General features: G+C 36.9%; 2 protein-coding genes and 1 long non-coding RNA gene across 4 annotated transcripts in view; 1 reads left to right on the top strand and 2 right to left on the bottom strand.

Annotated features, from left to right (window-relative positions):
* Unc-76 (fasciculation and elongation protein Unc-76) overlaps positions 1-6,693 on the bottom strand; it is a 47,704-nt gene extending 41,011 nt beyond the window's left edge. Inside the window, exon 1 of the mRNA XM_074090241.1 lies at positions 6,183-6,693. Coding sequence (XP_073946342.1) covers positions 6,183-6,595 — 413 coding nt within the window. The 5' untranslated portion in view covers positions 6,596-6,693. The remainder of the gene's footprint in view (positions 1-6,182) is intronic.
* A 489-nt stretch (positions 6,694-7,182) lies between these two features.
* On the top strand, positions 7,183-16,603 carry LOC141429738 (dnaJ-like protein 60). Of its 2 annotated transcripts, XM_074090222.1 has the most exons (8): positions 7,183-7,342; positions 7,423-7,516; positions 8,583-8,755; positions 9,125-9,313; positions 10,459-10,561; positions 11,894-11,988; positions 15,699-15,789; positions 16,495-16,603. In XM_074090222.1, exons 1-8 carry the CDS (start codon positions 7,284-7,286, stop codon positions 16,534-16,536), a joined length of 846 nt encoding a protein of 281 aa, XP_073946323.1. In that variant the 5' UTR covers positions 7,183-7,283; the 3' UTR covers positions 16,537-16,603. The 2 variants fall into 2 exon arrangements, with proteins under 2 accessions (XP_073946323.1, XP_073946324.1); XM_074090223.1 differs by lacking the exons at positions 15,699-15,789; positions 16,495-16,603 and having other exon boundaries at positions 11,894-15,325.
* Positions 14,468-15,692, bottom strand: LOC141429741 (uncharacterized). The gene is made up of 2 exons (XR_012451568.1): positions 14,746-15,692; positions 14,468-14,586 (listed from the first exon to the last, which is right to left on the bottom strand). It is a non-coding gene; the product is annotated as an uncharacterized lncRNA (long non-coding RNA).
* Positions 16,604-16,679: the final 76 nt, after the last annotated feature.

The raw sequence follows: 16,679 nt of genomic DNA, 5'->3' as shown, positions 1-16,679 counted from the left end.
TGAAGGCTTACTTTAGCTAGCTGTATTTTTGTGTCTAAATGTTTGTAGAAATAAATATTATGTACATGTTTCTACGCTGTCTCAAATACACTCTAAAATGTCTACCAGCTCTTGGATGGCTGATGACCCAGGCTACTGCAATAAAATTGATTAGAGCCCTGAAGCTCCGTTTGTTTTTAACATTATTAGAATTCTCAGTGAAGTGAAGGCTAAGAAATGTTAACGTTTCGGATATATATATATATATATGCTCGACCAATTAACGTCGCGTACAGTTAACACTAGTATCTCTATTGAATCTCGAAACCAGCCAGGTTTGATTGAGCAATATAATGAAAAACGCGTCGTTTTATTTATCTATCTACGTAATCTAAATTTTTAAACTTGACATTTAAGTACCCGTCATATTTTGTACCTACATAATTTTTGGCATTACTAAGAAAACTGAGTTTAACAATAAATCGATATACCTACCTATGTAGTTTTTTCCAGGAAGTGGCCATATATCATATAATGTTGAGATAGATAAGTATCTAGTTTCTGCTGCAACTGAATTTTATTAAGAACTCAGATTACGACTAGAAAAATTGAAAGCTGTACTTATAGCTTTTAATTTAAAATTACGAATTTTATTCGTACTAGATACAACAGCAGGTACTTAGCAGAAATGTACTTAATAGAGCACAATGACACTGAAGTGAACAGAATAAATTAAGGTTGGGAAATGATTCGTAGGACACAGTTTTTAGGCGAAAGAAAGTGCTATTGAAAAGATTGAGGTATAGCTTTTCATTTTATAGACACTTGAGACAGATAAATTACGAATTCAGCAGGAAATATTCGTAGTAGACACAATCGTGTAGGAAGGAAAGTGCAATGCCAAAGTGAAGTCAGCAACTCATTGGTACGAGTATAATGACGGAAGGAGGTAAGTGATAGTTTTGTTGTTTTGCGAAACTATTGAATAAGTAGGTACGCATTTTTCCAATTTTTCTAACCTAACCTAACAGAGGTCATTGCACTGAAACATAGGTTCTCTTCTTCTATGTCGCTACTCTTAGTACCAGAGTGCTCGTGATCGTGTCGGTTGAAAATAAATAACCCTCATGACAAATTTCAAGTAAATATCATCGTAGATTTTCCTTGTCATCTTCACCATCCCAACAATGTAGTTGACAATAAAGAGCGCTACTGCCCATCTATCTCAAATCAGATACCGTAGTCATCTTGTAAAAGGAAAGAGTCTACATGAAGGGATGGGTCCACCATATTATAAAACCGGGCACGACGCAGTAAATTAGGATTACCACTCAGATATTCCTAATCCTTCCTTCTTTACAGGACACATCAGTTTTCCAGGCGACAGAAGCATAAAGCAGTCATCCATAAAATATGTGCTGTTGGAAATGTTCTCCATTAGTTGGCAGTAAAGAATTAAAAATTAGAGAAATATAATCCGATCTAAAAGTACGAGGTTTTTATCTAGTCGACAATCAGGGTAATAAGCATTTTTTTACCCGGCTCTGTATGAAACACCGCTAAAGGTAGGGTACACAGGCAGGCAGGGCAGGTATACAGTAGGTATAACTTAAGTTAAGGCATAATTAGATAGTAGCGGGTTGTTTTCCGCAATTTTACTTAATCGCCTCTTTGCGTGAACCACTCGAGATAACTGCTCAACAATGGAATATTGCAGAGATTGTGCTTGAAAATGGAAAATACATATACTTCGTTGGTGAAGTGAGTAGAAACCGTAATTAGAAAAATCTATGAAACCCAAAATATACTCAGCGGCACAAAATTTGACCCACTCTTCATACAAAATTACCGATTCGCATAAATTTGAGGGCCAGATTTTTTGCCGCTCAGTGTAGTTTGCTATTGAAAGAGAGACGAGAAGTAGCAACATTTCTTGAAAGAAATGGGAACAATGATTTTTTTACACTCTTATTAATAATGTAACTGGTAACTTCTAGGTTGTCGCGTTTTGCTTTTCAGATGTTGATATGCAAATGAAGGTCTGAGCGAAGGGAGTAGGCATAATGCTAATTTGTTACATCTAGGGCGCGCTTCCGTCGGGGCTGATAAGTTAAATTGCGCCACTGCAAAATAAATGGGCAACTTGTGCATAATAGTATTTTGCAGCGTTGTTTGTTATTTAATACAAGTAGTGTTCCTATCGTTGCCACTACACGGTATTTTGATGAAAAATACACAGATAATTTGTATGATGATGATGATAGAAGAAAGGAAGATGACAGAAAGAGCGAGAGAGAGAGTAACGAAATATTTTATAAGTAAAAAGTATCCTGTGGACGTACAGTCAAAGAAACTGAATCACGTAACAGGGTGAAACCTTTGTGTTACTAATGTGGTGGGTACATTGTTGCTAATGCGTTGTTGTCACTGGTACGTGATTCAGTGTCCTCGACTGTACTTGATGCAAAAAGTAAATAGTAATAACAATAGTTAATAGAATGATAGATTGCTTTTCTGGAGAAACTTAAAAAACTTTAGTAAACGTATAAGAAGATTTCCTTTTAAAGTTAAAAAAAATTTAAACTTTCGAAATAACTTTCGTGAAATGTAGTCTAGGTTTAGCGTCAGTCTGTTTACCAGCAGTTACTCGTTCACTGCTAAAACCGTACGGTTATTCAGATGCTAATCTGCAACATGAGAACATGCAAAGTTTCAACGGAGATTTTATCTTAACAGACACGAATGATGCCCGTAATAAGAAACCATTCTAATGCTTTGGAAAGCTAAGGCTACATCAATTAACTCCGATATTTAACGATACGATTAAATTAAGACCATTTTTGTGTTTGGAAATCGAAACCGCTTTTTATAATCATTTACGGTTAGGTACTGCCAGACACGCGAGCAAGTAAGGTCATGCTTATACATGCTATGCTTAAATTGACCGATAGTTCTAATCTAATACTCGTAGGAATAAGTTATTCTGACATAGGTATCGTACTTATAATTTTTAGACCAGTTAAGCAGAAAACTAAATTCTGATAGAGGTCAGCCCCGGATCTAAGGGGGGGCAAATGCCCCGGGCGGCAGTCTCATGGGGGCGCCAAATCCTAGAGACAAGAAATGAAGAAGAAAAGAAAAAAATGCTACTCATTGGCAGTTTTAACAGTTTTTCTCAAACACTGAAGGGATCTTGATGGTGGCGCCCCCTCCACCATCAAGATTTTGCCCCGGTTCCGGGCCTGATAGAGGTAACCTATGATGATAAGCGAAGCACTAGTTTGAGAATAGATCTGTGGCATAGATTGGCGGTATTACATTGGACATAAGTTATTTCATCAAAATGGGTATAAGTATCTAAAGTTAAACCCTACCTTGAGACCTTGAGTAACAAATGAGCGACAATGCAGAGTGAGGTAACGTTTGAATTAAGAAAGAAATAACAAATTTTAACTGCACTAGAGACGTGGCCGGTGAAAAGAACTATCAAAGACAAAACATTTGCAAGTCGCATAAAAACTTTTTGTTAATTTGACGTCAACGATCATAGATAATACAGAACTCATTTTGTATTCATCAAAGAGTGCATCGGCATAAGCGAGTGGCGTGTGCCGTCTATTCGCTGTGCATAACAATATGCCACCAACCAACCTAACGATTTCGATTTACACAAATCATTCATATTAATAGGTACCGAGAAAGAAGGCCACAATAACCACTTTCTTAACAATTCAAAACACTTACCTCTTATTGGCTGTTGGAAGACATAACTTAGCAAAATTTGCAAGAACCAAAGTCAAACCGCTTTATTTTGGAGGTGGTCTTTAAACGGACGCAACCAAATAAAAGTGTACTGAATGTCAATGAAGATGCGTGCAGTTCATTTACATATCAACTACTGTCCAATTATAATAATTTTCTTGAGTGTTTAAGATGATTATAAAGCGGCCACTTAAAGTTTCTTATGGTTTCCAAATAAGTACATACAATGTAACTATTTCGATGATGGTAAATTAAGCAACAAGGTGGTGATCAGATTTTCGGCAAGGTGTCCTTCGAAAATATTTTGACCCGCAAGGTGGCCACACATCTGCCGTCCGCTTTACAATATCTCTTTACACTCAAATCACGAAAGGAATCAATGCATGCACCTGTCGTCTGCCTGTTTCTTTTGGTTGCCTACTTCCTATCACGCATCATTGTGGTTATTACGTACACTTTAGCTATTTATCACATTGTATACCTATAATTATGTTTATCGTGTTTCAATAGTTTTGTTTTTCTGTTTGCAAATCGTTAAAGCGATTCGGAGTTTTTAAAGTTTGCAGGTCGCTGTTCAATTTAATGTTTCCCCCGGTGTTTGGCATTCGGGTCACCTGGATCGTTTCCAAAAGATTCTTGATACGAAAATAAGTAGAGCTCTGTTTACGTTAATGACTGTTCCTGCTGATATCAAGGTATTGTTTCTGTGATTCAGAGGTGACTAAAGTGACGTGTTCACTTGCTAAATGCATATCAAAAAGATACCTCATATCCTTCGTTACCGTTATCATCTGTTGATTGTTAAGATTTATTTTAACTTGAATGTCTGTTTTTTCGGTTTAAATCTGGCAATTCTAATGTCACCCCTTTAAATAGTGATCGGGTTCGGTTAGACATGAAATTTGGTACGGAGTACGTAGTTTGGATGACAGTGCAAATAAGTACAGCCAACAAAAAGTGCAATCAGCAAAAAAGCTCGCTTTAATTAATTTTTTTACAACTATGTACTTCATAATGTTGCAACTTGCAACCATCGATTTCTGCGTACTATTTATGGAGTAAGTAAAGGCATCGATACCAACTATTCTACTCCAATCCAGTCAGCTCACTTAGTAAACATGAACTTGATAATGCATGCGTACATCGTAAACAATAGAAATCTGCATTGGAAAACAAAACGATGAAAAAAACCAAACAATGCTGTAATTAATTAGGCTTCATCAAATTCCCATAAACATACAAAGAGCATTTTTATCTTTTCTTCACGGCACAATAGGGAGATACTTATGATGGATTTCTGCTTTTAATTATCCATTACAGAAAAGAAAGTTATGGCCGTTAAAGTTCGTCGGAGAATTCCTTTAAATTTGGCTGTTAATGAGGCTGTAAATTTTCGTGACTTCAATGTTAACAATGAAATGGAATCCCGTCCAAGAACATCTGCAAAGCAGTTTTACGATCTGTGCGAAATTCTTTAAGCTCTGCGAGGAAACTAGAACCCAAATAATTAATTGTGAGATATGGTTTGTGTAGTAAGTACAAACCATTATTTGGTTAGGTACTTACTCGTAGCAGTAGGAAATATATCGGCTAGTATTAGGTAGTAGTAGTGCTTCGTTTAGAATATCACGAGCTAATTCCATCAGATAGGTCGTTACCCGGAGTTGTTTATTCAAATCATTATCTTTTGCGATACTATTTAACGACTTGCTCAAAGTTTATCGAGAGGTATCTTTACCACAGGGCACTTAAGTACCTATAGAAAGTAAGTATAATAAATAGTTTTCGTACACGACAAATTAGTTGTGGATTCAATGGTATATTGTGTTCAAAAATTGCCGCTCATTCTCTTACGCTATGCTATAGTGCGATACCTACATACTGTTATTGAATAGTGTATCGTGAAGTGACCCAAAAATTTAATGGTATCAATATCCATATCTCATTAGAATTCATAATTAGTGTCTGTTTTTATGTCAATAGACCTACAAATACGATTGCGGTCAAGTTATCGGATCGGATTCGGTGACAGACGTATGTAGTAAGTACCTACATAATAATGGCATAGCAATGGTCGCGTGCCACAATAGTGTCGCTGGGGTGCAAGTGGGGCAGAGGGCGTGGGGTGAGGATATTGTAGTACGATGCGTCATCGCCACCCTCTACCCCCGCCAAGCCGATCGATCCTTGGGTCACAAACGCCATGCGCAAAGCGCGCCCTTTTTGTTTTATTTTTTTACAAATAGAGAAAATGCATTTCCAGCCTGATGCAAAATCTTACAACAAGCCAAGGTCGGATGAATCGGTCTTGATAATACGGGATGTTGTTGATTTGATTAGCTTAATTTTACGCTTTATTTTTACATATGACTGTAATGGTGATGTCATAATTATACGCTCTAATACAAGTGTTTATTAGGTGGTAATGAATAGGTACTCACTGGCATTCGTTCATTATTTCCTCCTGCGAGCGAACTTGCACAGGCGCCAACTTCTCGACGCTCTCCTCGTAATTCCCGAAGCACTTGGTGATCTTCTCATCGAAGGTGTTCACCAAGTCCTCCAGAGAACCGGAGAAAGTCTCCGTGAAATTGTCACCTTCTCCGTTCTGCATATTGTCCTGTTTACACTTCACCGGTTTAGGCTCGTCGTTATCGTTTATTTTATTGGAGTCCGTTTTCATTTTTAACATTTCACTTTTTAGATTTTTTATGTTGTTTAGATGTATGTCGTTGCCGTTGATCGTTTTTTGCGGAAAGTCGGCCGTTGAGAGGCAGTCGTCGGCATCTTCGATTTGCGCGAGCGGCGCTTCGAACTCGAGTTCGGCCATCCTGCCAGTTGCCGCTTCTCGCATGACCGTACGTCCACCCGCGCCGATACTCGCGCGAACACTACTACTGCTATAGCTAGTAGGTGGGACAGCTACTGCCGTACTGGCTTATGTCGCTGCGCCGTACCTACTCGCCGCTTGCCACCCTAGCAACTTAAAATGCCCCATGTTACTTCCTTGACTGAGTGGCTTTTTCTAATTGCCGAATTAATTCACCTCTAGTACCTAAACGAAATCGATGAATAACGGTGATGATAGGTATCCAGACCCTAGTACCTAGGTTAATTTTATTTGTTGTGTATCTATATTCACAAAGATACAAAAAAAAACAAAAAAAAACACTAAATTGAAAATACACACGATTTTGTGGGTCCCCGCGAAAGCAAAACGGTCGCTGACTCAGCATTATGCTGAGGCGTTCGACGCCTGCAGCGCTGATTATACAGCATCAATTTTATACGATTTTGACGGTACATGTAAAAATACTTTTAATATCGTGAGCAGACACTTAAAACTCTTACAACGTTTCTTTTTCAAACAGCGTTTTTTCACACGACTGAAACAGTTTGGAGAGCAGCTGTTAAGTGTCAAATGTGACGTTTGGAAAAAAAGTTAACTTCAGTCAGACTTCAGGCCCGAACAAAAATGAAATTAATTTCGCAAATAATATCATGAATATCAACAATAAAAAGAAAATTTGTTCAAAATCGTTATGTTTATTCTCAAACGACTCGTCATTAAGTCTTTAAATTCTTACGTGAGATTGTATAGGTAAGACGACTTTCTTTGGACCTAAATATTTTGGTACGTATTACAAATTTTATTTTGATGTCGTATTGTCATGCTTTCAGCTTGGGTAAAAAATCTCATTATGATGTCCTCAATCTGCGTAGAAACTGTACGGATAAAGAGATCAAGGAGGCATTTATTCAAATGAGCAAAGAAGTAAGTACAGCACTTTGTTATGCAGTTTCGTAATCATCGGCTGATAGAGTCGTAATATATATAAAAAAAAATAACTACTTTATCCGCTACTTTTAGATGTTGTATTATTAGGTCTTGTTTTACTTGTAGTTGAAATCCATTACCTATTTTGAGTATTTTATTCACTTTTTTGTGATAGAGACGTAATCTTGACATAATCAAATTGTCATGCTGATTTTGATTATATTATAGTCTAAGATCCGGTTCTCTGCCTTTTCCCAACTCATGTTTCCCAAATGTTTCATTTGCAAAGGCTATATCATAATTCATATATGAAAACTAGGGATGGGCCGAATCTTCGTTTTATATTCGGTATTCGGCATATTCGGCAGGTTTACCGAATATTCGTATTCGGCTAAATCACCGAATGTTCGGCAAAGTGGTATTCAAACTTTTTACTGTATTGAGCCATGTATGAGTTGGTGTTAAATGTGTTATTTTTATGAGGTACGGTGAGGCTTTATGTTATGTAAAAACCAACTTAGTAAAATAGACTTTTGAAATAAGTAATTCCCAAAATAAATGCATGTGTTGAAGTTTTACTCTTTACTTTACTTAACATTGGGTACAGCGGGGGTAGCGGGCAGGAGGGTTAGTCTTCCATCCACGTGATTTGCATAGAGAAGTTCAGACTTGGATTGTTTACGTAAAGGAATCAATCATTGCCGAATATTTGGTTTGGTGAAACCCATGTTCGGCCCATCTCTAATGAAAACCAGCCAAGTCAGACCTTTAATATATTATCCTAGTTATGAGACAAAATGATATTTTAAGTTGTTTTGAAATATTTTATGTTATTATAAATAAATTTCAGGACTGACCATTGTACTTGGCACCCATTTATATCTCATTTCTTTTGTTCTTGAAGTCAACAACCAAGACATTATATCATAATATTGAACTTGGCTCCCATTTCACATTTTTGTTTTGATAGGATTAGTAATTTACCAGACCTTCAGACTAAAACACAAGAGCACAAAAAGTAAAGATTTTGCTCTTCTTTAAGAACTAAATTATCTATTTTCAGTATCATCCGGATAAAAACAAGGATGCAAAGGCACAGGAGCATTTTGTGAAGATTGTAGAGGCATACAATGTTCTCAGTAAAGCGAGCAGCAGGGCTCAGTACGATATCCTGTCGAGCGCTGCGGCACACAGTGCTAGCAATGCATATGTGTATAAACCCCATGTACCTTATAAGTGAGTTCTCTAGAAATTGCACTACATTCACCTGTATTTCAAAAATAATTTGTATTTACATATGATAAAGTAAGTAACAACCTGTAATTGAATTTAGAGGTTGGTTTAGAGGAATATAGTGGTTTACATGACGGGTATGTGAAAAACCACTAACACCTTACTGGGCTGGATTTACAGCCTCAAAGTTTCCACATGGATAGACCCTTCCATAATAGAGGTTTAGCAAAAAAAAAACATTTCAATGAGTCAGCAATTATTTCGGTTTTTGTCTCAAGAACTTCAAGCCTCTAAATCCAGCCCTAACGCCTCAAATTTTTATTTATAAAGGCAGAAAAAAGATGCATTGATAAGATGGATGTTCAATTTCAGTTTACGCAAGAACCCTCAATATAGTTACTATTATGAAACCAACACTCAAAATGCACAAGAGCCACAGGCGAAGAAGAACAAGTCATACTATGGTGTATCCGGTGTTAAAAAAATGCCCAACTATATGATTATCTTGATGTGCTTTGGCTTTGCGCTGGTTGGCATTATGATACAGATGGTTGTTATTCGGTGAGTTGGTTTATTTTATGCTATAAATTGGTTTTTTTTTTAGAGTATTTTAGTGTACTTTGAGTGTACTGACTTACGCAACCTAGGTTTTTTTTTTTTTATTCGACTGGATGGCAAACAAGCAAATGGGTCTCCTGATGGCAAGAGATCACCACCGCCCATAAACATCTGCAACACCAGGGGTATTGCAGACGCGTTGCCAACCTAGAGGCCTAAGATGGGATACCTCATGTGCCAGTAATTTCACTGGCTGTCTTACTCTCCACGCCGAAACACAACAGTGCAAGCACTGCTGCTTCATGGCAGGATTTATTAGCTTGATATGGCACACCATAAGTGCAAAATCACGCGACAGAAATTTGGCGTGATTATGTTGCTTGCAATGGTTTTTTTGATTACTAGGAACATCAGGTGTCCATGGGCGGCGGTGGTTGCTTCCCATTAGGTGACCCGCATGCTCATTTTCCCCGTCTTATATAAAAAATCTGCCGAAATTTCTTGATCTGCCTTGGGACTTGGGTTTATGCCTGACTGGAGTTCAATTGTAACTTGAAAACAATATAATTTCATTTAGACAAACGTGTTAGTGCCAGCATTGTAGGTTTTACCATGCCGAAATTCTCGGCAGTTCGATAGGTCACCAGATAGGACCAATCAATAAAGACTTTTTCGCGTGCGAAGCTGCAGGTAAAGTTTAGCAAAAGATAACATTGGTTACCATCAGGTGATCCGTTTGCTCGTTTGCCCCCTATACCATAAAAAAAAACATCTTTTTTATATCTTTTTCGGCGGCCTTTGAACTAGCCTCTGGGTCTGTATCGCGGGTGCCAAATGGAATCTTAAAAATTGTTGCAAATTGTCCCACAATATTGATTTATGTGTCAAATCTGGGTCCATATTGGCTCGCATACTTATTGAAAGTCTGAATGTAATGTTTGTCAAAATGATCATTTGTCATAACTCTTTTTTCTCTGAATCCAATGATTGTTTAGAATTGTTATAAAACAAACCTAACCTAACCTATAGTTTTCTATAGAATGATCATTTTTTTTTTTTAAATTTAAGGTTTCAGTGGGAAACAAATTCTGACAAACGAAGAGTATGCGAACTTTGGCGCTCCCATAATTTCTGTTTTATTTTTCTAGACAATCCTTTATAGTACATCGAAACACTGTAAACGAGAGATCTAAGTTGCTGACTGAGGAGTTGGAGAAAGTGCGTGCCGCGGCCGATGGAAATGGCAACGAGGTGACCAGGCTACTTCTATTTCTAAATTTCTATACATTATAACCTTATTAACGTGAAAAGATGAAAAACCCCCGATATTGAAATATTTCAAAGCTTAATATCTCAAAAACGGCTTAACCGAATTTGATGAGACATATCTAAGAACCGTCGCTAGAAAACCTGCTTTCAATAAAAAAAACCGCATTCAAATCGGTTCACCTGTTGAAGAGCTACGGTGCAACAGACAAACAGACACACATAGCGGTCAAACTAATAACACCCTTTTTTGCGTTGGGGGTTTTTCATTTACTGCAATTTCTTTTATTTGTACTACTGCCACGACTGCTACTAAATGAGATTAAGAAATCAGCTTCCAAGACCAAGATCATTCCTGCAAGCAGCCATCTTGTCGCTGCTGCTCGACGCGGCGACTTGCCGCTACTTTTTCGAGTCGCGGGAAATTCAAAATCACATTTAAAATGGGGTCACGTGACCAGATTTATCGCTGCAAACGAGCGACGAGCGACTGCATGTGGCCTCACCTTTATTTACTGTGGCTAATTCTCCTTATAGTGTGACTATGAACACTAGGAATTAAAATGAAGGCACCGCTTTATTTAGAACTGTCAGATGAACACTAGGAATTAAAATGAAGGCACCGCTTTATTTAGAACTGTCAGATGAACACTAGGAATTAAAATGAAGGCACCGCTTTATTTAGAACTGTCAGATTTGTGACGAAAATTCTTGCCAATATAAAAAATGCGAAAGTTCTGTCTGTTATCTCTTTACGCATAAATCGCTGAACTGATTTGGATAAAATATTCAGAGTTCCTGCGCGATAGCGATTAGCAAATTTTGTAATATAGTATAGCAGGTTTTTATTTAATTTGTTGAATCAGGCGTTACTTTGCGGAGATTCATATCAATAATGTGTGTTCATGCAGATTTTCCACCTCCACGCCGTAAAAACATGCACAAATCACGCCAATCCAATTATCACCACCACCACACTAACCACCTGAGAAACACCATACAATAAAAAAAATCCACATCGAAATTTGAAACTTAAGGTCTCATACATAAAGTTGAATTTATTTTTTTGTAAATTTGAATGACACAGAGAAAATGGTAAGTAACGGTAAGGTAACGTTTCGTGTGCTCTGCCTACCCGATTTGGGAATACAGGCGTGATGTTTGTGTGTGTGTATGGTATCACTTTGAACCCTTGGAGGCTAAACTGTCGTGTTTCGTACTCAACCAGAGTTCATCCTCAGAGCAACAAAACCGTTCGTTCACCATGCTACCAGATGTTAGAGCTTTTATTTAACTTGTTTTTTTTCTTACTTTCAGATGCAGACGCAGTTGCTGCTCGAAAAAATAGTAAACGCGGCAAACCCATCGGTCGCGACGGCATCCCTAGGACAGGCCCTTGCCAGCGAGAAAAAGTGAATCTACTTTATTAGCATAATTATATTAAGTCGCTTTTTATCGGGTATAAGCGATTGTAGGCGATTTTAGAACAAATTAGTGTTGCCAACCACAGTTTTATTAACTAGAAGTTGTAAAAATCAAGACGATTCGTTTTAAAAACAGAATGCTGTATTAAAGTAGCTTAATCGAGTATGTAAAAAAATACGGTATTTGACTATTTTGTATATGTTTTATAAATTAAAACTACATAATGCCTGTTATCGAATAGAAAAACAATTTTTAAGCTACCTTTACAAATAACAAAGTTATAAAGGTTTGAAATTCAAGATTAGACAGAGAAAGACATACTGGCATCTGACGTCACACGCCAGTACTGCCATACTTGCTGCATAGTGAAAAGCGTTTGAAGAAGAGAGGTATATAGATTTTTCAAAAAAACTATAAATCCAATTTTCAACCGATTTAAATTTTCTTTTCGCTAAACACAATACAATACAATACAAACACTCTTTATTGTACACCAGACACAGTAAGCGATACAGAAACACACACAACACTATTTGCACTATCTGTTTAAGGGTTTAAGTATCTATATTTTCATAATATTATAAAGATATGGCAAAATCAGGAGTTGTCAAATGCCGTATTACAATTACAAATTTTAAATACATGACCTTATCAGGGATCTTTCAAAACCCAGGACGGTTTTTAAAATCTATCCAGGAGACCCAGATCAAATAAAAAGTAAAGATAGGGCGCTGCGAACAACAAAGTGAGGCCGGTCAAACTACACCAATCCGTGTGCTAACACAGTGGCACGCACACTTGCAACCAAACTACACCAAAACCTTATTACTTGAGCAACGCATTCCCGTGAAGCACAACGTATTTTTAACTTCGACTAATATCACTAATAATGCCAAATTGCGTAGTGAAAGGGTGTAAAAACTATTCGTGCAAAAATAACAAGCAGAATGGATTCACTTTTCACACGTAAGTAAACTCGAAAACCAATATTTTCAATAAAAATCAAACGTCAACACTAGTGTTGCCATTATAATATTGTAGTTACCCTGTTATTGGGTAAAAGCCACATATGTAATAAATGCTATTCTTTATTAGCACGACTTAAAACGTGAGAAAGTGACACGCAACATAAAGTTTTTGTTTCTTGTAAACGTTTACTAACGTATTTTAATGTAGTAACGGTATCAAAGTGTGAAAGTATTTAAAACGCTATTAAAACGTTATTCAACGGTAACGATATTTGTGTAGTATCGGGGTACTGAGAATTATTATGGCAACACCGGCCTACGCACACATGTTTATAAAACCGGCCTCACTCGGCGTTTCACCGCGCTCCATGTTTACTTTTTATTTGATCTGAGCCAGGAGACTATAAAAAGCATTACATTCTGGGAAAAGGATGGTTGGCAACCCTAGACCAAAAGAACGTATATAGATCACCATTGTCCGGAAAAGCGCACTTCATCTCTCGCATGTGTTTTTACAAGAATTTTTATTTTTAATGTTTGTTTGTTTGGATCAAATCTTGCAAGTCAAAGTTCACCCGGTTGTAGTGATCAGATTGACTGCAAATTTGTTACAAATATATAGTTTGGATTACAAGTAAGTACCTACAATCATTAAAAAGTACAGTTGAGTTACGCAACTTCTTTAAAAAAAAGATAGAATAAATGTCTAATTTGAAAAGACCCACGTTGTTTTAAAAAAGGATAAGTTTTTTATTATAGGTTTTTGAGTTTCGAATAACGAATGACGACTTTCTTAGGAAAATAGTGTGGTGGTTTTCCTTTCCACACCGCAGAGCTGGTGTCGGGAGTTCGTAATCGCCAATAGAAAGTGCTGCTGCCCATTACTATTATTATTATTAGTCGCCTTTTACGATACTCAGCGACAGAGATAGGGCCGTCCGAGGGGCTACTACGAAATTCGAAAATCCAAGTTCGTATCGTACCTACCGCCCCTCTCACTCTCGTATTAGATAATAGGTATTAGCGTCAGCGAGACGGCAAGATACGAAGTTCGAATTATGCACTTCGTACCTTCGTAGTATAAGGCCAGTTTTAAAACCGGGCATGGTACAGACTAAAGAGCTGCTTAATTTTATTTGACGGTTAAATGTGATGCCGTCTCCGTCTATTCGAACAAAGCAAACAGAGACGGCATCACATTTATCCGTTAGATAAATTTAATCAATGGATTTTGAAAAAAGGGGGTAAAACTTCCTACGACAGATGCTTAGTCAATCTACAGTAATATATTCTGTTCACTGCAGAATGTCCTCTTTCCTTTTCCGCCACAACTCTATCATTGGCTTCCCTCATTCAGCCATTGCTGACAGTCATTTTAAGGTCATAAGGGCGTTTCCATCTCGCTCCCGAACTCACTCAGATCACTTTTCAAAGTCGAGATCACCTATGTCTATTACACATTAGACGAGATTCTGTACATAATGTATACCTACTCAAGTACAACACTGATTTCCTGTAAATGGAAATCGATAATTTGATAACTCATCAGTTATGCAGCAGAAAAGTACACTTCCCTCTCGACCGATATTTACGCATTAATTGCTGGCAATGTATATGCTGTGTTTTCAGTACTGTAAACTCAGGTTTCTATAGTCCGAGCCTAATCCAATATAAAATGCACGATGAACCTCCTAGATGGCGTTAGCAGTTCTGTAATTGTTCGAAATGTTAAAAAGTCTGTTTGGACTATTGATGAACGCTTAGGACTATAGAAACCTGAGTTTACGGTACTCTCACACGAGTTTGTGAGGAAATTAATGGCCATAGGATCAGCAGTGAATGCGAATTCATTTTGAAATAGGTATTAATGAAAAACATGCTATTGGTTTTACGGTACTGATCTATTACGCAAACAAAGTTTGATGCGTTTGAAACTCAAAAACGATAGATTTCTTTAGTTGTTGATTATTTGTAAGTAGCAGTAAATAAATACAGTCAAAATTGTATATATATCCCCTCCTCCCGGTATAAAGTTTAAAAATTTATAGGCTCCAAACTTACCACTATTTCTCGTAGAAAATATAAATAAAACTATATATACATATATAGTATTGTATTATTTTTTATTCATGTATTTTATTATCCAATGAGTATATTATTGTCGATAATTTTGTCATTATATCTATTAGAAGTACCTAGTCCATGCTGGTTGTAATATAGGTAAGTAGATGACGTATTTTTCTATTAGCTACCTCAGCCGATTTTATGAAATGTAAATATTTTTGTAAATTTACATTTATTTACATTGTTGTATATTTGTATTGTACAGTTGCTATTAGTAAAATTTTAATGATTATCATTAGTTTTATTTTTGTTTGTAAGTAACGAAAATGATTTATTTTTTGCACAATAGAAAAAAATGAATCTCGAATCTAGAAATCTAGGAAATCTGAATCAAGTGTGGAATCTTTTTGTTGCAAATGACAAGTCCATACCTTATCCCTATTTAAAGATACGTAAGATTACACGGATTCTCTTATCTCGTTTTTTTCCAAAATATCCATCGCTCTACGTTAGAAATCGCACATTTCAACTTATAAAATGTTACGTAAGATTTTTCAGCCCTTGTCCCCTGTGATAAGAACATGTAGAAATTTCCAGAACCCCCTCCTTCTTGAAGCTCTTACGTAACTAATAAACCCTTTACCTACCCTTTACCTACTTACCAGGGAATCGCCTGAAGAGTCTTTGCTCACCGAGTACGGAGTGGGAGAAGGGGCAAACGACTGGTACAAGGCTACCTTTAAAAACAATATGAAGGTATGTAATTTAATCTAATTTTAGTAATATTAACAGGTACACGGTACGATGAGGCACATGTGCCTCACGGGTTGTTTCACTGGTACGTCCATGCTGCCTCGTGCCAATGGCGTATCCATACTTACTTACTTACTAATATTATAATGCGAAAGTGTGTTGGTATGTTTGTGTGTTTGTCCGTCTTTTACGCCGTAACGGAGCGACGGATCGACGTGATTTTTGGCATAGAGATAGTTTGTGGGCCCGAGAGTGACATAGGCTACTTTTTATCCCGGAAAAATGCACAGTTCCCGAGGAATAACCGAATACCACGCGGGCGGAGCCGCGGGCAAAAGCTAGTATTACTATAAAACTTTACGAGTATGAGCGCTTAATATCATTATTACTATGGGGACGTGTCGAACGAAGGCTGCCACATTGCTTTGGGCAGTCCAGATGGCCAAGTGGTTAGAGAACCTGACTACGAAGCTTGAGGTCTCGGGTTCGATTCACGGCCGGGGCAGATATTTATATGAATATGTTTATCTATGGATATTTTTTTTAATATTTCGTTTCGTTAAGCAAACGTCCTGATAATAAAACAAAAAAAAGTAAGTAAGTTTACGTGGGATACTATTATCGACCTTGATTAACGAACGAGATAATAAAATAAGAGTTCTAATATATCGTGACGAGTTTAAAATTTTGATCGAATTTTCTTTTCAGGTCAATCCTCTGGGCTTCTCAACGGAAACTTGGTTCGATTAAAAATAAAAAAAAATCGTGGATGTGTTTGTAAATTGTAAATAATGCAAGAACAATTAAATATTTTTTTATTAAAATAAGATATTAATTTTATTAAACATTACTATAAGACAATTTGGATTTTATGTTATGTAAAAGTTTTAGCT

Source organism: Choristoneura fumiferana, chromosome 7 (genome assembly GCF_025370935.1).
Source record: "Choristoneura fumiferana chromosome 7, NRCan_CFum_1, whole genome shotgun sequence".
NCBI classification, from domain to species: domain Eukaryota; kingdom Metazoa; phylum Arthropoda; class Insecta; order Lepidoptera; family Tortricidae; genus Choristoneura; species Choristoneura fumiferana.
This window is presented reverse-complemented; position numbering and strand designations above follow the sequence as displayed.